This window comes from Chiloscyllium plagiosum, unplaced genomic scaffold, assembly GCF_037043375.1.
Source record: "Chiloscyllium plagiosum isolate Xiang-an unplaced genomic scaffold, Cpla_swu_hap1 HiC_scaffold_16, whole genome shotgun sequence".
Taxonomy (NCBI): domain Eukaryota; kingdom Metazoa; phylum Chordata; class Chondrichthyes; order Orectolobiformes; family Hemiscylliidae; genus Chiloscyllium; species Chiloscyllium plagiosum.
Window position 1 is genome coordinate 18,395,525 of NW_028270154.1, and position 23,290 is coordinate 18,418,814.

The following is a 23,290-nucleotide window of genomic DNA, read 5'->3' on the forward strand; positions in this document are numbered from 1 at the left end:
AGTAATCACTCTCTGTAAAAAAAAAATCCCCCATATCTTTTTAAATCTTCTCAGCTTAAAACTATGTCCCTGAGTCTTGAAACCCCCCCCCACCCCCACCCTCGGGAAAAGACACCAGCCATTCACATTATCTATACCCCACATGATTTTATAAATCTCTAAGGTCACCCCTCACCCTCCTACACAACAGTGAAAAAAGAAGTCCCAGTGTATTCAGCCTCTCCTTATAACACAAACCCTCCATTCCTGGCAACATCCTGATAAACCACTTCTCTACCCTGTCTAGCTTAATTATATTCTTACTGTAATAGGGCAACCAGAAGTGGACATAGTACTACAGGAGAGGCCTCACCAACATCTTGCACAATCTCAATCTACCATCTCAACCACTTTACTCCAATGTCTGAGCAATGAAGGCAGGCATGTTAAATGCCTTTTTAACCACCTGATAAGTGACACAAACTTCAAAGAATTATGTACCTGAACCCCAAGGCCCTACTTTAAATTGTATAAGTTCCACCTTTGCTTGTTTTACCAAAATGCAATATCTTGCATTTATCTAAATTAAACTCCATCTGCCAGACTTCAGCCAATTGATCCAACTGATCAAGATCTCCTTGTAATCACAGATAGCCCTCTTCACTGTCCACTATATCACTGACTTTGGAATCATCCAGAAACTTACTAACTGTGCCTTCTATATTCTCATCTAAATCATTTATATAAATGACAACCAAAAGGAATACCACTGGTCGCAGGCCTGCAGTCTGAAAAACAAACCTGCACCATCACTCTGCCTCCTGCCGTTAAGCCAATTTTGTAACCAATTGGCAAGCTCATGCTGAATCCCATTTAATCTAGTTTTTCTCATTAGTCTACTATGCGGAACCTTATCAAAGGTTTGACTAAAGTCCAAGCAAACAATGTCTACCACTCTGCTTGCATTAATGTTCTTGGTTACTTCCTCAAACAGGTTTGTGAGACTTGATTTCTCTCACACAAAACCATGCTGACTATCCTGAATCAGTCCTTACCTCTTCAAATGCATTTAAATCCTAGCTTTCAGAATCACTTCCATCAACTTACCCATCATTGAAGTTAGACTCAGACTCAGAGGTCTATAGTTCCTAGGCTTCTCCTTACTTCCCTTCATAAACAAAGGTACAACATTAGCCATTCTCCAGTCATTCAACACTTCACCCATAGTTATAGGTGATACAAATATTTGAGAGAGAGGCCCTGCAATTTCCTCCCCAACTTCCCTCAACATCCTGGGATACACTAGATCATGTCCTGGAAATTTACAGAAGAACCTCAATTATCCAAATGACATAGGCGTAAAGAATTTTGTTTGGATAATCGAATGTTCAGATAATCGAATGCCGGACAGCAGAGTTTAGCCAAACATTGGGATCTTGCAATCTTGTCCGGATAATTGAATGCCACATAATTGAGGTTCCTTTGTATTCACCTTTATATTTTCCAAGGCTTCCAGTACTTTCTCTTCTGCAATGTCAATTATTTTCAAAACAATATTTGTTTCTTCGAGTTCTCTGGGCACCATTTCTTTCTTCACAGTAAAAACTGACAAGAAATATTCATTTAATACCTCTCCCATCTCCTCAGGTTCAACACAAAGATGACCTCGCTGATCTTTAAGGGGCTCTGTACTCTCTCAAGTTGCTCTTAATGTACAGTACCTGTAAAATCCATTTGGATTATCTTTAACCTTATTTGCCAAGGTTATCTCACATCCTTTCTTTGCCTTCCTGACCTCCCTCTTAAGAATGCCCCTACACTCTTTATATTGTTCAAGTGATTCATGTGAACCTCACTGTTTATATCTAATATATAATTAGTTTTCATTCTTGACCAGAATTTCAATATCTTTTTTCATCCATTGTTCTATAATCCTACCAGCCTTTATCTTTCACTCTAACAGAAACATAATGACTGAACTCTTGTTCACGCAGTTTTGAAAGCCCCTTACTTATGACACACTCCTTTACCTGCAAACAGTCTCCTTCAATCAACTTTTGAAAGTTCTTGCCTCATACCATTCAAATTTGCCTTACTCTAATTAAAAACTTTTAGTTTTTAACGAAAGGCTTATCATTTTCATAACTATTTTAAAATAAATCAAACTGTGATCACTTGACCCAAAGCATCCCCCTTCAGTCACTTGCCCTGACTCATTACCCAAGACAAGGTCAAGCTTGCTCCTTCTCAAGTAGGAATATTTACATATTACAACTAAAGTTCCATGTCAAAGCTCATAAAACTACAAAAAAATTAAAGCAAATTATATCTAAAATGCCACCTATGTTATATTATCTAGATACAAAATTCTATTAAATTGTTCTGGAATGACTTTCGTATTGTAATTCCATGATTGCTTTGATCATTGCATCATCATGTTGTGGTGTTCCAGACTGATTTAACCACTAGTTTTTAGATCAGAGTGGTGCTGGAAAAGCACAGCAGGTCAAGCAGCATCTGAGGAACAGGAAAATCGATGTTTCGGGCAAAAGCCCTTCATCAGGAATAGAGGCAGGAAGCCTCCAGGGTGGAAAGATAAACAGGGGGGCTGCTGGGGAGAAGGTAGCAAAGAGTACAATAGGTGAATGGGGTGGGGATGGAGGTGATAGGTCAGAGGGGAGGGTGGAGTGGAGGTTGGGAAGGGAGATTGGCAGATAGGACAGCTCATGAGGATGATGCTGAGCTGGAAGGTTGGAACTGGGGTAAGGTGGGGGGAGGGGAAATGAGGAAACTGGTGAAATCCACATTGATGCCCTGGGGTTGAAGTGTTCCGAGGCGGCAGATGAGGCATTCTTCCTCCAGGCGTCGGGTGGTGAGGGAGCGGTGGTAGAGCGGGCCCAGGACCTGCATGTCCTTGGCAGAGTGGGAGGGGGAGTTGAAATGTTGGGCCAATAATTTTTAGGGCCTGAGCACCGTCTCCCATGTCCTTACCCCAATTCTCTACGTCTTGTCATTACATGGGCGGGTACAACAACTATCCCATTGTCAGCTAGTACCAGTTTCAATCAGCAGCTATTCATTCCTCCAGACTGACATTACCCATTCTTTTGCCCAACAGTTGTTTTGACTCTCTGGGCTTCATAACCACCTATCATTTACTCCAGCAAGCCTTCCTTCTTAAAAAAAGTTTCTAAAATTCAGCTGAAACCTACTGCATTAACTGGTGACTTCAGATTTCGAGGAGGATATAAAGTTCTACTTGACAGTAAACAACCGACGTCCAAAGATTTCTGAATGTCTCATATTCATTGTTTGAAACGATTTATTGAGCTGGCAAGTTACAACTCTTATTTTCCTTTCAATTTATTCTTAACCGTGTCTGTTTGAGAGAGGGTGGGGTTATACAGCAATAGAGAAGTACAGTACGGAAACAGACCCTTTGGTCCAATTCGTCCATGCCAACCAGATAGCCTAAATTAATTATGCCCCACTTACCAGCATTTGGCCCATATCCCTTAAAACCCTTCCTATTCATATACCCATCCAGATGCCTTTTAACTGCTGTAATTGTACCAGCCTCCACCACTTCCTCTGGCAGCTCATTCCATACATGCACCACCCTCTGCATGAAAATGTTGCCCCTGAGGTCCCTTTTAAATCTTTCCCCTCTCACCTTAAACCTATGCCCTTTCATTTTGGACTCCCCTACCTGGGAAAAAGACCTTGACTATTCACTCTATCCATGCCCCTCATGATTTTAAAAACCTCTGTAAGGTCATCCTTCCACTCCAAAGATAATAGCTCCAGACTATTCAGCCTTTCCCTGTAGCTCAAAACCTCCGACCCTGGCAACATGCTTGTAAATATTTTCTGAACCCTTTTTAAGGGTCACAACATCTTTCCTATTGCAGCAGATCAGAATTAAATGCAGTATTCCAAAAGTGATCTAATCGATGTCCTGTACAGCCACATGACTTCCCAACTGCTATACTCAATGCACTGACCAATAAAGGCAAGCGTACCAAATGCCTTCTTCACTACCCTGACTACCTCTGACTCAACTTTCAAGTAACTATGAACCATGATCAAAGAAGATTGGGCTTAGACGTTAGGTAGTAATTGCTGTTTATCTGTGTTCTTCTGAAGTACATTATTCATGATAAAGTGTTCATTTTTGTTTACGGTTTAAACTTGATGCCTGTTATTCTTAAAATCTGATGGAGGAGCAACTGAGCAATTTTGAAGGTTACTGAAAGCTTTACTTTCACTGTGTGCGATAGTGGGGCTGATTTCATTTGGCTTGCTATCTGTATATTTGAACAACAGCAAATGATCTGGGGAATACACCAGCAGATGAGATGAAAGGAAAAAAAAGGTCATTTTACTTTTCAACAGCAGATGAGATGAAAGGAAAAAAAAGGTAATTTTACTTTTCAACTGACCAAGCAATTGACCCACAAGCTTTTCAGCTAACTAGGTATGAATCTCTGTTGTTGGCAGACAGAAGGTTCTTGTCATCGACAACCAGTCAACTATTCTACGTACCAATCAAGTACTTGTGGCCAGCCGAATCATCCTTTGCACACACCCTCTGGATCCAGCTCATCTGTCGTGCTTCTCTCACTGTTTCAACAAGCATCTTTGTAAATAGCACGAATAACGTGTGCCAGTAATTTACTTTTAAAAAATAATCCCTTCAACAATACCTGGATTTTAAAATTTCACATGTCAGTTCTCAGTCAAAAATACTGAAAAAAAAAGAGCTTGCTGCCTTTTCAGTTACTTATGGCGATATATTTCCACGAGGCTGTAAATTTTCTTGAAAAGAAAGGTCAATTATTACATAAAAGAAGAAATAAAAACCAAGCTATCTAGGAATACAATACAGTTGTAAACATCTTAAAACACATAGAAAAACAAACTTTCAAGCTGTTGCGCAACACTATCCATTACAGAAATGCAATCCAGAGAGATTACTTGCATCTCATTAGTTTGTATTCTACTTAACTGACGTATGACAATGCCTTTGCCAGATTTGTCGACATGAACCTTTACATATATCTTTGTCAGCTTCTAAAAACCTGCAGATTTAGGGAGATACTGACTTCTCAGAGAGGGAAAGACTCAGAGACGGAGTGGCAGAGAGAGTCATACAGCATAGAAACAGGCCGTTTAGTCCAACTCATCTGTGCCAATCAGGTGTCCCAAACTATACTACTTGCCTGCACTTGGTCCATATTCGACTAAATCTTTCCTATTAATGTACCTGTTCAAATCTATTTTAAATGTTCTAATTGTACTTGCATTTACCACTTCCTCAGGCAGTTCATTCCATTTATGAATCACCCTCTGTTGGGAAAAAAGTTGCCCTCAGGTTTAAAACGGACCTTTCTCCTCTCACCTTAAAAGTACGTCCCTTAGTTTAGAACTCCCCCAGCCCAGATAAAAAACCTTTGCTGTTCACCCTATCAATGCCCCTCATGATATTGTAAATCTCTCTAAGGCAGAGAGAGAGGATGGCAACCTGTAACTAAGGAAGTGCCACAGGGATGCCACGAAACAAAAACTTGACCGAGGAATGTAACATGTGAAAATGAGGTTAAGCACTTTGGCAGGCAAAAGGGGAGCCAAATCGTATTTAACTTAACAAAGACAACAGAACAGAGGGACTTCAGAGTTCTTAATCACAAAAAGCTAGCATCCAGGTTCAGCAGATAATAGAGAAGGCAAGTGGAATGCTGGCCTTCATTTCAAAAGGAATGGTGTCGAAAAGTAGCGAGGTTTTGCTAAAACTATACGTGGCACTAGTCAGACCACAGCTGGCAAACTGTGAACAGTTTTCTGCCCCTTATCTAAGGTGAGATATACTGATTTTGGAGGCAGCATAGGAAAGGTTCACTTGGATGGCATTAGTATGGAGGGACTTTAGTTGAGTAGGTAGGGAGTCTATTTGCAGTTTAGAAGAATAAGAGGCAACCTTATTGAAGAACGCAAGATTTGTAGGGTGCTTGACAGGGTAGATGCAGTGTTTCCTCTTGTGGAGGAAATCAAAGACCAAAGAGCATAATCTCAGACTAAAGGAACACACATTTAAGACAAATATTAGAAGTATCTTCTTCTCTCAAGAGGGTAGAGAACGTATGGGATTCTTTACCATAGAGACTGTCGACATTAGGGTGAGAAGTATACTCAAGGGGTGATATAATACAGGACACACAGGAAGACAGCTAACGATCCGCATCCACGAACATCAACTAGCCACGAAACGACACGACCAGCTATCCCTAGTAGCCACACACGCAGACGACAAGCAACATGAATTTGACTGGGATAACACTACCATTATAGGGCAAGCGAAACAAAGAACAGCCAGGGAATTCCTAGAATCATGGCACTCATCCACAAACTCCATCAACAAACACATCGACCTGGACCCAATATACCGGCCACTACAGCGGACAGCTGAAACTGACAACCGGAAGCAGCAGGGACAGGCCACTATAAATGCCGGAGGAAACACCACAGAAGCGCTTCACAGGAGGCTCCCAAGCACTGAGGATGTCACCTAGACAGGGGACGAAACTTTTGCAACAAGCAGCTCGGCGAACAGAACCACAGCGGGTGATATAATAGGTTTTTAATTAGTAAGTGATTCAAAAAGTTAAAGATAAAAGGCAGAAAACTGGAGATGATTATCAGATCAGCCATGATCTCACTGAACAACAGAGCAGATTTGATGGGCTGAATAGCCTAATTCTCTCCTATGTCCAATGGTCTTATGGCTTTCTGACACCTATTGCATTGGGTCGCTTATCAAGAAAGACTCTGACTATAAATGAAACCTTCATTAAAAGTCAACAATACCCAAATGCCACTATTTTGAAATTCAACACGAAATGCACGTGTCACCACTGTATTTCCCTAACATGTTCCATCAGCCAGTCTTGCATGATTTAATTCTAAAACTTTCCAGATCTAAAATACTCTCATATCTGCTTTAAAACACTCCCAAAATGAAAAGGCAATTGCAAGTTGAATGAACGATGGTGTTTAATCCTACCATAATGCATCGTTCACTCTATCACTCCTTCTCCTTTACCAGATGTTTGCGCAAAATGATGGATGAGATGAGGTTTATGGTGTAAATTCCAGAGCTTTGGACCTGTGCATCTTAGACCAATATTCTTCAATTAAGTTTTTATTTACCATTCATAGTGCCTCCTATTTTGGCTCTGACTCAATCTTTATCTGATTTTGCTGCTTTGAAGTACTTTGAGATACTTTCCTGAGTAAAATGGTGCTAACAAAATGCAAATTGATATTGTCACCAATCCAAATGAAGATCTGTCCAGCACCAAAATGAGGTCAGTCAGAGTGGAGGAAAATCCAGAATTCAACAGACCATATGACTGAATGATTATGTATCAACGTGAACAATAATTGAATTACTCATCCCTGTGTTTTTCCAGATACTTTTAACCCAAAATGTAACATGTTAAACAAGAAACATCATTTAGAACTGAAGTCAAAAATGTCAAACCTATATGTTTTATAAGCATTCTTACTTACCTCTACTTGTGCTGTTGCTGCGCCCAAGATCTCGAGTCCTGTCTCGACTGCGACTGCGACTTCGACTTGCACTCTTTGTTGGACTATGGCTATAGCTCCTGCCCCTACGGCGATCATACCGCTCTCGATAAAGATCTCTGGGGTGAGGGTGAGGATATCTTTCAAAGTCCCTACGCCGTCGTTCTTCACGTTTTTTCTCATCACGAGTTCTGACAAATTGAAAGAACTCATCACACTTGTGTTGCAATAAGGTTAGTCTTTCAGTTTACAATGAGTAAAAAATCCAATCCAACCTTGTGTTCAACTAACGCTAATGACATATGGAAAAATATAATTCTGTGGGCAGAACGTGAGGAAGTCAATCAAAAGTAACAGGGGGAACCTCACAGTTAACAATCTAGGGACCGGCATTTGAGTCACATCCATATTAACATTGGGACAAAAAGATTCGTGGGCGGCACGGTGGCACAGTTGTTAGCACTGTTGCCTCACAGCGCCAGAGACCCGGGTTCAATTCCCGCCTCAGGCGACTGACTGTGTGGAGTTTGCACATTCTCCCCGTGTCTGCGTGGGTTTCCTCCGGGTGCTCCGGTTTCCTCCCACAATCCAAAAAATGTGCAGGTTAGGCAAGTTGGCCATGCTAAATTGCCCGTAGTGTTCGGTGAAGGGGTAAATGTAGGGGAGTGGGTCTGGGTGGGTTACGCTTCGGCGGGTCGGTGTGGACTTGTTGGGCCGAAGGGCCTGTTTCCACACTGTAGGGAATCTAATCTAATCACAAGGCTACGTGTTACCGAAAGAGGAGCGTAGGTATAATGTTTTCAGTTCATGGGAAGCAGTCACCATACTATGGAAAAAAGAAATTCTTCTCTTCAAATGGCTTTCCCTTAAGCCAGGCTTGGACCAGAGCCAGAGCAAATCAAATAATTAGGACAGCAGATTGAGTTGTATTCAACATTAAAGGATGCACAAGCATTCAGTGTATTGCGAGGCAACATTAGTCTTGAAATGTGTTAAGGAAGAATAACGCTGAATGCAAAATCTCTCAAACAAAATTGTCGCATCTCACTTTAATTACAATCCACTCAGGAAAGCTGGAAGGTGCAGCTATCAGTTTCAGTACAATCCAATTTTTAGGCCATTGATTATGAAGGTTTTAAAAAAAAATCTTCTATTTTTCATTACAACAGGATATTCATCTGCCGAAAGTATAGTGTTGGAAAAGCACAGCAGGTCAGGCAGCATCCAAGGAGCAGGAGAATTGACGTTTCGGGCAGAAGTCCTTCATCAGGAGATTGTGGGTAAGTGGCGTTGAAATGGCCATCAGCCATGAATGAATGGCAGAGTGGACTCGATGGGCCGAATGTTCTTACTTCCACTCCTATTTCTTATGGTCTTATGCCAGAAATGTCGATTCTCCTGCTCCTGGGATGCTGCCTGACCTCCTGTTCTTTTCCAGCGCTATACTCTCGACTACGATCTCCAGCAGTCCTCAGTTTCTCCGTGGAAATTCATCTCCCTAATATCTTAATCCCTTTTATATTATAACATTACAAAAATTAAATCAGAAAAGCACTGAAACCAAAATAACCATTACTTATTTATCATGCTGAATAAGTATGTTATGCTGCAACATATCAAAACTAATACATATCTATAATTCATGAAAATCTGTAGAAACAATCTGCAAGCAGTACCTCTTTGCTGGATAGGGACTTTATGGAAGTATAAATGTGCATTATCTTGGAGATTAAAGCATTCTCCAAGACAAAAATTAAACATTCTTATTTTGTTTATTTGAATACTTCCTCTACATGCAAAAATCAGAAAAATGTACATGACAGATGACATTAATCATACCTGACAATTATACGTGCATTGAAAACAGATTCAAGCCTGACTTTTTCAGGAACTATTTTGGGTTAAAGCATTTACCTTGTCTCTATAGGCCCCAGGACTGGTTTGAAAGGACTGTGGCCTTTCTTTAACAAAGATTTTCTGCCATCTTGTTCTTCATCATATAAAGGCACCTAAAGGAGCAGTGAAAAAAAATGATTACTGCAGTTTTACGTTCAGAAAATTATCAGAAGCTAAAAACTAACTGTTCACTTCCAATGGGAATTTATTCATGACACGTTACTGCCAGCCGGGACATCCTACAAGCCTCTCCAGAGGTTGGCCTCTCAGACAGCTGTCACAACTCACAAATTTTAAGCACAAGACGTGACTACTCTACAAACATCGGAGTTTGTAACTTATTTAAGCTTAATACTGTATTGTCACCACTCAATCCAAAAAAAAAATGGAATTCAAAGATTTTACGGATATCCACTCCACCCGACTCCCCAACCTCAATCATAGTCACACAGTACGGAAAGAGACCCTCCCGTCCAACCAGTCCACGCTGAACGTAATCCCAAACTAAACTAGTCCTACCTGCCTGCTCCTGGCCAACATCCCTCCAAACCTTTCCTATGCACGTATCTATCCGAATGTCCTTTAAACGTTGTAATTGTACACACACCCGCCACTTCCTCAGGAAGTTCATTCCACACGTGAACCACCCTCTGTAAAAAAGAATTGTCTCATGTCTTTTTCAACTCTCTCTCTTCTCAACGTAAAAATGTGCCCCCTAGTCTTCAAATTTGCCTTTCTTTATGACTCAAACCTTCCATACCCAGCAATATCCTGGTAAATCTCTTCTGATCCCTTTCCAATTTGATAACATCCTTCCTATAACTGGGCGACCTGAACTGGACACAGTATTCCAGAAGAGGGCTCACCAATGTCCTGTACAACCTCAATTTATTTTCCCAAATCCTATATTCAAAGAACTGAGCAATGAAGGCAAGCGTGCTGAATGCCTTTTTAACCACACTGTCTACAATGTGACACAAACTTTAAACAACTATATACTAGGTCCCTCTGTTCTACAACACGACCCAAGGCCCTGCCTTTAATTGTATAAGCCCCAACCTTGTTTGTTGAACCAAAATGCAATACTTTGCATTTATCCAGATTGAACCCCATTGGTCATTTTTCAGCCCATTGACCCATTTGATTAAGATCCCTTTGTAATCTTAGAAACCTTCTTCAATGTCTTCTTTGCCACCAATTTTGGTGTAATCCACAAACTTACTAGACATGCCTTCTATACTCTCATGTAAACCATTTATATAAATGATAAACAAACAAGGGCTCAGAACCAGCTTCCAAATGATATCATCTTCATGAGTTCTAACGTCAGAAATAATACTAAGAGATACGAAACAAGATTCTACGGATTATTTGCCAAAGAAACAGTGATCCATTGGTGCAAAACATTACCCAGATTGTGGTTTAAAGAGGACATTATGTGACTGGAGAGATTGAATTATAAGGAAACGCTGGACAGACTGGGACTTTTCTCCCATGGAGCTTAGGAAGCTTCGGGGTGCCTTCATAGAGGTTTATAAAAGCACGAGTTGCATGGCTAAGGTTTTTTTACTCCAATGTAGGTGAGTCCAAAGCTAGACGGCATAGGTTTATGTTGAGAGGGAAGAGATTTAAAAGGGACCTGGGGACAATTTTTTCATTCAGAGGGTGGTGTGTGTAAGGAATGAGCTGCCAGAGGAATTGGTAGAGGTTAATACAATTACAACATTTAAAAGACATTTATGTAGGTACATGAAAAGGCAAAGGTTTAGAGGGTTATGGGCCAAACGCAGACAAACGGGACTAGTTCAGTTTAGGAAACCTGTTCGGCAGGCACAAGTTAGGCCAAGAGGTCTATTTCTGTGCTGTATGACTCAGTGAACTATTTTCTCAAATTTTCATTAAGTTATAAACGGCAAATGGCAACCCTGAAAACTAAAGTTAAACAAAAGCATAACTTTATTTCAAAACAGAATTGGGACGGGGTGAGTCAGAGTGCTTGGATGACAGGGATTCAAGGAACTCAGCACTAGGAACAAGTATGTTATTGATGGAAATGGAGACTGGCCAGCCTTCTGATTAGTTACCAACTTACGGTAGGTGGAATTTATACCTGCAGGATCCTAAATCCAAGGGAGGATCCATTGCTGGCCAGTTAGGTATCTCAGCAGCACTTAAAAGATGTTGGGTCTCCTTCAACAGAAGTGTTACCAGACTCCATCGTGAGACCCTTTCGTCTGCATGAAATCCAATGTAACTTTTCAAACCTGAGTGCTTCCATCATACAGTGAGAGGTTTTGCAGCATGGAAAGAGACTCTTTGGCCCATCATGTCCATGCCAGCCATCAAGCATCCTTCATTTCAAAACACAGCTAAAACATTAACTCTGTTTCTATTACAACAGATGCTGCCAGAACAACTAAAGCTTCTTTCACTTGTACTGAATGGGACATCACTGTACATTTTTCCCTATGTAATGGACAGGGGATAATGAAAATCACATGTAGGTTTCTCTCAGATAGTACTATTAGGTTCATCTGCTAATGAAAATGAATGAACCAGAAGGTTTTTATGACTAAACGCATCTTTAATGTGGCATCCCATAAACTCCAATATTTAATAGATTCTTGAACTTGGAATTTATAGTTCAAAACTATATTTACTAGGTTAGCCATAACCTACTTCAAAGTAAAACTCACAAGTAAACATAAGTAACTCACTTCCTTCTTGTCCTCTCTCTCTTGCCATGTAGGTTGCATGTCCTGCTTTATTGTCGCCTGGACAAGCTGTTCTGGTCGTGGCACGTAGTTCTTTGTGCTTAAAGCATCAAAAAGTTTGTCCACAAATCCAACAGTTTCTGTCAAAACAATGACAAATCATGAGTTGTGATGCCATGGAAACAATTTGTACATACTTCACACAAATAAAACCCTTGTAATTTAGTAACCGAGTGCACCTTTCAACAAACAAAAGCAATGCTTTCAGACAGGACTTGGTTATTTATACAAGATGATCACTTCCAAATCAGCACTACTCAGAACTCTCAAAAACAGTCAAAACTGACTTAGCAAACTCCACTGTCTCACAAGGAACTGGAACATGTTTGCACTCTGTCTAGGTGAGTTTGGTCAGAGTGCTCTGGTTTCCTCCCATAAATCAAAGATGCGCAGGTAGGGTGGATTGGCCATAATGTTCAGCGATGTGCAGGTTAGGTGGGTTAGCCATGTTAAAAGCTACTGGGATGGGATTGGGTAGAGGTGTGGATCTTAGTGGAACCCTGTTTGGAGGGTCAGTGTACTGTAAAGATTTTATGGTTCTATGACATATGAACATAATGCTTCTAACCAGCAACACCAGCATCTCATGAATGAATTTAAAAAAAAGAGTCAAACAGACTTTTAATTAGTAATGGGTTGAAGGGGATGGAAAGCAGGCAGGAAAGTGGATTTGAGGCAGAGGTAAGATCATTCATGATTACTGGCAGGCTCAAGGGGCTGAATTGCCTCCTTCTGCTTCTACGTCTTATGCTCTTATTTATGATACTTATCCAGTTACACCTCATTTTATGAGATACAACTTTCCAAATCACAGTGTCAGAGTTTTTACAGAACAGAGAGAGACTCTACAGCCCATCCTTTTGGCACCAGTCACCAAACATCCATCTATTGTCAGCCAATTTCCAGCATGTGGCCTGTCGATTTGCCCTGTAGTCAAGTGTTCATCTAAGTAGTTCTTAAATGTCTTGAAAGTTCCTTCCTCTAACACTCTTTTGGGCAAAGAGTTCTAGGGACCCACAACCTACTGAGTGAAAAAAAACTTTCAAATCCCCTCTAAATCTCCTGTTCCTTAACTTAAAATTGCTCCTGGTTATTAACCCCTCTGAGAGGTAATGTTTCTCCCTATCTGCCCTGTCTATGACCCTCAGAACTTCATTTACCTCAATCAGATTCCCTTCAGCATTACTTGCTTGAAGGAAAACAATCTCAGCCGATCCAATCTCTATTCACAGTTCAAACACTGCAGCCCAGGCAACATCCTGGTGAATCTCTTCTGGTCTCTCAAGTGTAATCACATCCTTCCTACAGTGTGGTGACCAGAACTGTGCACAGTGCTCCTGCTCTTGCATAGCAAACATTATATACAGCTCCATCATAACTTACTTGCTCTTGTATTCAATGCCTTGACCAATCAATACAAATATTCCATATACCTTTTTAACCAGCTGATCCAGTGCCTGTGTAGGTTTCCTCCAGATGCTCCAGTTTCCTCCTGCAGTCCAAAGGTATGCAGGTAGCTGGACTGGCAATGCTAAATTTCCCATAATTTCCAGGGATGAGCAGGCTAGGTGGATTAGCCACAGAAAATGCAGGTTTATAGGGATGAAATAGGGAGGTGGGTCTGGGTGGGATGATCTTCAGACCTTCAGTGTGGACTTGATGGGCCGAAAAGGCCTACTTCCACACAGTAGGGATTCTATGATTCGGTCTGTCCTGCTGAATTCAAGGATCTATGGACATAGACACCAACGTCACTCTGATCATCTATGCTTCATATGGCCCTAACATTCAACATGCACTTTTTGTCTTGTTAGTCTAATCCTGAACAATCAGGTAATGCATTGTCGCTGTATCAGCCCAGCTGTACCATGCTTTCATCCAAAGATTTCCTCTTCACATGCCAACAATTTTCGTGTCATCTGCAATCTTACTGATCATCCCCAAAGTCTAGATCATTAGTGCGCACAACGAGTAGCAAGGGATCTACAATTAATCCTGTGGTTCACCACTGGATGTAAGCTTCCTGCCACAAAAATACCTTTCACCAATCACCTGCTGCTTCTTGCCACAAAGTCAATTTTGGATCAAATTTGCCAAATTGCACTTGATCCTCTGGGCTTTTAGCTTTTTAATCAATCTGCCATGCAAGACCTTGTCAAAAACCTTACTGAAGTCCATGTAGGCTTCATTAATTTCAACACCATCCCTGACAAACCGATCATGATCTCAAAAAACGCAATCAAATTTGTTAGACATGATCTCCCCCTCAGCCATGATGACCATCCTTGATTAATCCCTGCCTCTCCAACTGGATATGTCTTCTGTTCCTAATAGTTTTTTCTAATAGTTTCCCCACCACAAATAGTCAGCTCACTAACCTGTAGTTTCCTAGTTTAACCCTACTATCTTTTTGTATAACCACATCACATTAGTTGCCTTCCAGTCCTTGGCACATTTCCTTTGGCCATAGAAAATTTGAAAATTAATGTCAAGAGCCCCTGAAGTTCCTCTGTTGACTCTCACACAGCCTGGATACTCTCAGCTGGCCTGGGGATCTATCCACTTTGAAGCCTGTTAAAACCACTGCTATCTTCTCTCTCCTAATGCTAGGGAATGTTATTATAGAAAGACTAATAGTTAAAAGCAACAAGTTCTTGTCAGTTCAGTTATTTATATTTGACTGCAGTCTGTGGGCACTTCAATAGTACACACAATAGAAAACAGGATTATTGCAATTTATTCACTTCTGAATTTACACAAGGCGATGACATAGTGGGAATATCATTAAACTACTAATCTAAAGAACAAGGCATCAGCCCTGGGGACAAAGGTTGAATCTAGCCTAAAAAACTAGCCTAATAAAGATCATGTAACCATACCTCGTTTGTTGTAAACACCCATCTGGTTGATGAATATCCTGGAGGGGGCAAAATCTGCATCCTAAGCTGGTCTTGCCTAGCTGTGATTCTAGGCCCAAAGTAACGTGTTTCATTCTTAATTGCCCTCTGAAATGCCTGAGCAATTTATGGAGCAGCTCAAGATTAGCAAAAAATATTAGCTCAGCCAACAATGGCCACATTACGTGAACAAATATTAAAGAAGGAAGATTCCAGAAGTTGCTCAGAGTTTCAAAAGGGTATGAAGGTGATTATCTATTAATATGAACATTAAAATCAAGAACAGATCCTCTATTTTAGTAATGTGGTTAAGGTATAAATATTGACCAGACTACTACAGGTAACTTTCTTATTCTTCTTCAGATATTGCCATGGCATCTTATACACATCCCTGAAAGAGAGGATCTCAGATAAACATCTCATACGAAAGGCAATGCCTTGGCTACGGAGTTACAACACTCTGAGTATTACATTGCCATGTCAACCTACTTTTTTGTTTTTTGCTTGATTGGGGCTTGAATTCACAACCTTCTCACTCAAGAGTGCTATTCACCGAGACACAGCTAACCGCTAAAGTACATTTTACATGCAGAAATGTAAATTTGAATATAAAACAAAAATATTAGGGACAATTAAAATAATGTTCAGGAAAATGAACTACTGAACAGCTGTACTTTCTTCAACAAAGCAAAGTATATTTTGTTCATTTGCAGGCTTCATGCGCATGAGTGAACGAGGGAAAGTTCTAGCACATGTGTAAACAACAATGTCAAGAAAAACACATCCTTAAAGAAGTAGCATGCTTCATATCACCAATTAAATAAACTGTCATACCTTTTGTTTTTTAGTTGAGGTTGCATTCAAGTACTTCTTTATTTTAAAGTACTTCTGAAACAGTGCACACTCTGGGACCACATATGCAGTGATCCAAGGCGAACAAAGGAAAACAAGATAGTCCAGTCCATAGGAGCCAATTAACTTTGACTCTCTACCCGATATTTTCAGGCAAACAATGGTAGACCACAAAACAAACTTGTTATTTTTAGAAAACAAATCTAATTTGCCAAGAGCTGCATCATTATATATATTTAGATTGCAGTCAGCATCTAATCACCTGTCCAATATTCAAGTCATGTATTTCAAATAAACATGCTATTATATTTTCTCAAACTGGTAGGTTTAAAAAGGGAATCCCAATAACAACCATCTTTGCTTTCGGTCATTTTTACAATAATAAAATATTTTCAGCTGGGAGGCCAACAAGTATTGAGTCTTTTTTCATAAAGTACTATGCATTAGACTGCTACATGATAAATATTAACCATGTACTTGAACTGTCTCTGTTGCTGTAATATTCAAGTCCAAAACAAAAAGCGTTGGCGTATACCTAAGTTTTAAAAGTCATGATACCATTACAAAGAAAGTTATCTTTCCTTCATGTAAATTTTACAAATTATGCACATGACAGAGATTAAAACAGCATTTTCATAATTACAGTCTGGCAAATTAAAAACAAAAAATATTTATTAGCATTAACAATTAGTTAGGTGAGGCTGATACGTTCTGGAAAGAAGATAAACAAAACTGCTTCCCTAATTATTCAATTAGTAAATGTACAGCTAATTGTTTCACTGGATTATACAAATCAAGAAAACGCCATGTTGAAACCATGCTAAGACATAAATTAGCTGATTTGTTTCTCATCAACAGGGGAGACACCACAATTGGCAAAAGCAGGGTATGAGGTGAAAAATAATTTTCTCTGTTTTCCATTTGCTGAGAAAATGCATTTCCAATTAGGCAAAATACTATGAAAAAACTCAAATTTGATGATCTTTTTCATGTTAATAATTTATTTAGTGACTACTATCTATACTGCTGTGTGATGAATGTCACTTGCAACAACATTTAAGAGAATCCCAAACATACATTAGCAACTTCAGAAAAAAAGACACAAGAAAACTGTCAGGAGAAGAAACAAAACATAATTCTTACCTTTTTGCAGAAATACGTCCAGTTGATCAACACACAAGGCCTTCAGTTCTTTTTCTGGCTTGTCTTTCTTAACTAAAGCCACTACATATTTAGCTAAAGCTGATGGGTCAGCATCACAGCTGAAAAATAAAACAATTAGACAAAGAAAATTAAAACAATTCAACCACAAAAGGAAAAAAAAAATTAAACCATAAAGAAAAATATCAAACACTAAAATTGACATAACAACAATCTTGATTTTATGGGGTGGGTCTTCAAAATGTGCAAAGGGTTTCCTTTTGTGTAGAGACCATTCCATAACTTCATCCACAAAGCTGCTAGCAGTTCTTTCTACTGAAAACACCTGCAACAAGCTAATTCTCAGTCCAAACCTCTATTGCTTTTGCAAATAAATTTAATTTCTATACTGGATCTCCATTGGTAAAAGCTGTTCATTTCACCGTCTCCCAGAAATTCAAGTTACTATTGAATATTTTTCATAATATTAACACACAATTGTGTTATATCACAGATTGTAACCGGTCTCAAAATGTGCCAGCAGCAGAAAAGTAACGCACATACACCTCCACTTGATCTACATTAACTGAGGGCATCTGGGTTACCTCCTGGCCATCTTAAGCATCTTTCAAGTGAGTATAAAAGACAACACTTCAAGTTTGAAGTGAACACGCTAACTTTATTTTATTCTTTGATAGGATGTGAGTCTTACGCTAAAGCCAGCATCTGCCACCCATCCTGATCGGCCCTTGATGGTAGTGGCTTACTTACACAGTTCAATAGGGATTTTAGAATCAATCATATTACAATGGATCTGAAGTCACATGAAAGAATCATCAGCTAATGACAGCAGATTTCCCTTCTCAAAAAGGGTTCAGTCAAGCAAATGACAGAACTGATGGTAAGTTTAATCATGGTGACCATGAAACTATCAATTGCAGTTTTTTTCTTGAATAGAGATGAATTTATTGTCATGAGTACCAAAGCACAGTCAAAAGCTTTGTCTTGCGAGCAATATAGGCAGATCACATAGTTAAGTAGCATAGATAAACAGCAGCAGACGAATGCTAAGAGTTTGAGAGTCCATTCAGTATTCCAACAACAGAAGGGAAGAAACTATATCGAAACTGGCTGGTGTATGTGTTCAGGCTTCTATATTTTCTCCCTGATGGTAGAGGTTGTAGAAAAACATTACCAGGGTGGGATGGATGTTTGAAAATGCTGGCTGCCTTTCCTTGATAGCTGGCCATCTATAGATGGGAGGTTGGCCTTTGTGATTGTCCTAGCCGAGTTCACCGCTCTCTGTAACTGTCTCCAATCTTGAATGCTACAGTTGCTATACCAGGTAATGATACATCCAGACAGAATGGTCTCGATGGCGCACCTATGAAAGTTGGCAAGGGTAATTGCCGTCATGCCAAATTTCCTCAGTTTCCTGAGGAAAAAGAGAGACATTGTTGGGCCTTTGTAACCAGAGCTTCTACAAGAAGAATCGAAAAAAGCTGTTGTGGATTACCAATCCCAGGAGCTTTACACTCTCCACTTGTTCCACCTCCATGCTGTTAATGTGCAGGGGGACATGAGTAACATCCCGCGTAAAGTCAATAAAGAGTTCCTTGGTTTTGCCAGCATTGAGAGCTAGGTTGTTCCCAGTGCACCATTTTTCCAGGTCTTCCACCTCCCATTTGTAGTCTGTCTCGTCGCCCCATGAGATTCGACCGACAATGGTGGTGTCATCAGCGAACTTGTAAATGGCATTACTCTGGTGTTTGGTGACATGGTCATGGGTATAGAGTGCGCACCCGTCGGGGGCTTCAGGATGAGTGTTAGTGAGGATAAAATATTGTCCCCAGTCTTCACCGATTGAGGCCTGTGGGTCAGGAAACTAAGGATCCAGTTGCAGAGAGTGGGGCTGAGTCCAAGATCACTGAGTTTAGTAATCAGTCTCAAGGGGATAATACTGTTGAAGGCTGAACTGTAGTCAATGAGTAGGATTGTTCTTGGTGTCAAGATGTTCTAGGGAGGGGTGAAGGGCAAATTACATGGTATCTGATATGGATCTATTGGTCCAATTGGCAAATTAAGGTGGTCAAAATTAGTGGGGAGGCTGAAGTTGATTAATGCCATGACCAGCCTTTCAAAGCAGTTCATGACCAACAAAGTTAGGGCCACTGAGCGGTAGCTGTTGAGACATGCTGCATGAGCCTTCTTAGGCACAGGAATGACGTTGGCCCTCTTGAAACAGGCAGGGACAGTAGCCTGCTGCAGGGAGAGGTTGAAGGTGTCCGAGAAGACCTCTGCCTGTTGATCTGTGCATGCTCTAAGTGCACGGCCTGGTACTCCGTCTGGTCCCATTGCATTCCTTGGATTCACATAATCACATAAAGGAAAACTGATCTGACCTCTAATGCAGTGACTGTTGGAATAGGTTCTTAATTCATTGAGCTCAAATTCCACTAGCTGTGGATTTAAACCCACATCCCTCAAGCCTCGGTATCTGGATTACTGCTCCATGTCATCATCATCAAGTCACCACTATCCCAGAGTTCCCTCTTTTTGCTAAGTCAAAAAAGCTTTTTTTGCCCCCCTTGAGATAGCCAATATTTATTGCCCATTCTTAACTGCACTCAAGAAGGTAATGATGTCCCAGCTTCTTGAACCATGTAGTCTATGTCATGTACATACACAGTGTTGTTAAACAGCAAGTTCCATGATGTTGATCCAATTAGGTTGGAGTGTGACTTGGAGGAAAACTTGCAGGTGGTAGTGATCCCAATGGTCATTGTTGTTCTAGGTGATACAAGTCATGAATTTGAAAGGCATTATAAGGCAGCCTTGTGTCACAATAAAATGGAAAGGACCATTAAAAATAATATACGATCCTGTCCTTATTCAACACCCAGGTTCTATCCTCCTGAAAACCACTAACATTACCCTCTTCAAAATATTTTTCCAAGTAAAGTTTCTATGATCATAAAATTGAATTTTAAAAAATCATTATAATTCAACAGAATTACCAAAAGATTGAACCAAGGTACATTATGAAATGCTAGTTAAATATTAATCATGTCGGATGTTAAAACCCTCGAAAATTGGAGAGATGAGGAAAAGGCTAAAAAAAACACTGTTGAAGCCCTTTGGCAGAATAGATAAAATATTAGATAATGTATCAAAATGATATCTTCATTATGTGACTAAACACAAATATCGCAATAGAACAGTATTCAAATAACTTTCAGACATCACAAGAAATAGGATTTATTTAAAATGCTAACATGTAAATTTCTGCCTCAATTTGTAATTCAGAAGCTTCTTGACAATTGCTTAATTCATTTTGCTGTTTTAACAATTACTGTTGATAGCAACTCTTGATAAAGTTGTTGCATAAATACATAATGTAACACAACATTCCAAAGCATTGGAAAACAATACTAGTGAAAAATCAGCATCAAGGCCTTCTATATTATAGTTCCTATTCTTGTACAGGTTAAATTTCTTGGTTAACGGAGTAATTTGCTAAATGAAGGAAGGAAATTGATGGGTAAAACTTGTCAATACGTCTGAACACATGGTACAATAAAATGGAAAGGACCATTAAAAATAATATACGATCCTGTCCTTATTCAACACCCAGAAACATCCACTTTCAGCAATCATAACTCTGTGCCATTTCTCATCTTCATCTCTGAGCACCAAGGCACTTCCTGAAATGTTACAATTCCCTTAATCCTTACAGTTCCCAACTCAGTCAAGCCTTTGAACTTACTTAGTCTAAATATTTGAATTACTTCTTCCTTCAAACAAAGGGAGATCATTCTTATCTGGCCAACCATTTTCATTTATGCAAAGATTTTATGTTAACACAGAAGGAGGATTGAAATTATCTTAATTGAAGTGTTAAAACACAAAGACTGGTCAAATGATTGAATATTGAGAAGGCTTTTAACAGCAGAGGAAATTTTAGGGTTTAAGGAGAGTGATTCAAATAGTAGAAGTGAAACAGTTGGAGCCTCCACAAACCATGGTTAAGAGCAGATTCTTAAAGCTAGTAAAGTGTGAACACAAGACTGGAAGAAGTTTGAGTTCCTATATCATTTTCTAGCTTTACAATGTCCATTTTAGTTTAACATCGATATGCTATTAAGTAAAAGGCCACAAATCATCAGAACTTGGTTAATCTTGGATTAATTGATTTATACAGTATTTAAAATACATTCAGAAAGGTTGGTACTGGATTTATACATTAGCACACTTACTTCGGGAGAGGTAGAGTCAAGTTAGAATGAGTCATTACCCAAATATACCCTACTGCTGTTAAAAATAAACCCGAAAGATAAATTGCTGCAATTTTACACTCTAAGAAAGGGTTTCTTGCTAAAATATTAACTATTTTATGCCTGCTCAATAAACATTCTGGTAATGTTCTGTCAAGCGCAGAGTTCAAACAAAGCAACTGTCCAATAATCTAAACAATTTTTAGCAAGTCAACACTAAAGGTATAACTTGACAAATTCATTATAAAATGAATTTTACTGCCAATATCTGCTTACTTCATTATTCCTAAGTGAGTATCACTTATTTTCTTAAAGCTCTATTACTACTGATACTGAGAAAATTAATTTTGGATGCCTAATCTATCTACACTGGTGGTGAACTGAAGCTCTGAGGGAATATGGCAATGGTGGAGATGCCAAGGCTTAGGTGGGATTTCAATTTCCAATTCTCTGTTTATAGACTTTGTCAAAAAGTAAATCTGTCAATACTGCAATCCACAGCAAGTGTAAATGTGTATTTGCAAATGCAATTATTGATATTCATTTGTTGGTGAAACACAGTCTTCACTGTATATCACTGCAAGTCCTCCGTCTGACAATTTAATTTTCTTCTCAGAGCAGTCTATCATGAAGTTTTGCTTTGCCAACCAGATCTAAATAAGACAGTTGCAAAGTTTCTACCCCAGTTTTAAAGGCATTGTAGATATGCTCCACACACAAATTTTAACATGTACTTCAACTCCTCAAGCCTTAGGTGCTTAACGCAAAACAGTTGAGAATCACAAAGCTTTGTGCTACTACACTTCTAAACATGACAAAAGAAAGTCCAGTCACACTCACCCTTGATGAATTGCAACAGTATCTTTTCTGTCAAAAAAAAGATATTGGCACAAAGCAAACAAAATCAAGAGAGAAAAATCGATCATGAAACATCTAAAAGAGAGACAGGTAGATGATTAAATCTTTGATTTGTCTCTGTAAGCAGCAAATTTGGCCACCATCCTATTTGTTTCAACAGAAATCAGACAGCAGCACACCAGACTTGCAATGGCTCTTATTAATTCAGCTTGGTCTTAAAATTATTTGCACTGAAACCTCAGCAGCAGCAGAATTATAGAATCCCTCCAGTGTGGAAGCAGACCATTTGGCCCATTGAGACCACACCAACCCTCCAAACAGCATCCCACCCAGACCCATTCCCCTACCCTTTTCCTCTAACGCTGCATTTCCCATTCTAATCCAACTAGCCTGCACCTCCCTGGACACCGTGGGAAATTTAGCATGGGCAAAGCACCTAACCTGCACATCCTTGGACTCTGGGAGGAAACTTGAAGAAACCAATACAGACACGGGGAGAACTACGAACTCCATACAGACTATCGCTTGAGTTTGGAACTGAACCCATGTCCCTGCCATTGTGAGGCAGCAGTGTCAACCACTGAGCCACCATGCCACCCAAGAATAATTTACAATGAAATTTTCCTGTCCTTATAGACAGCAAATACATACTAGTCTGAAAACACCCGATCTCGTCTGATTTCGGAAGCTAAGCAGACTCAGGCCTGGTTAGTACTTGGGTGGGAGACCGCCGGGGAATACCAGGCGCAGTAGGCTTTAAATCAGCTTTTTTATTCCTGATGAAGGACTTTTGCCCGAAACATCGATTTTACTGCTCCTTGAATGTTGCCTGAACTGCTGTGCTCTTCCAGCACCACTAATCCAGAATCAGGTTTCCAGCATCTGCAGTCATTGTTTTTACCTAGCAAATACCCTTCCCTACCAAGGGAAAAGTTGAGTAATTTTAAACAAAAGTACAGATACCTGAAATAGGTCCTTCACATACCTAATGCAAATCTGTGTTTGGCCTAATGGCAACCTTCTGTAAGTAAAA

The 23,290-nt window shown here is 39.8% G+C and overlaps 1 protein-coding gene and 1 pseudogene across 2 annotated transcripts in view; one reads left to right on the top strand and one right to left on the bottom strand.

Moving 5' to 3' along the window:
- rbm27 (RNA binding motif protein 27) overlaps positions 1–23,290 on the bottom strand; it is a 145,381-nt gene that overhangs the window by 110,587 nt on the left and 11,504 nt on the right. For both annotated transcript variants that reach the window (XM_043703208.2, XM_043703209.2), the window contains exons 2-5: positions 17,129–17,247; positions 12,180–12,316; positions 9,481–9,575; positions 7,549–7,757 (exon numbers count right to left, since the gene is read on the bottom strand). In XM_043703208.2, coding sequence (XP_043559143.1) covers positions 7,549–7,757; positions 9,481–9,575; positions 12,180–12,316; positions 17,129–17,247 — 560 coding nt within the window. The remainder of the gene's footprint in view (positions 1–7,548; positions 7,758–9,480; positions 9,576–12,179; positions 12,317–17,128; positions 17,248–23,290) is intronic.
- On the top strand, positions 22,895–23,008 carry LOC122557015 (5S ribosomal RNA; annotated as a pseudogene).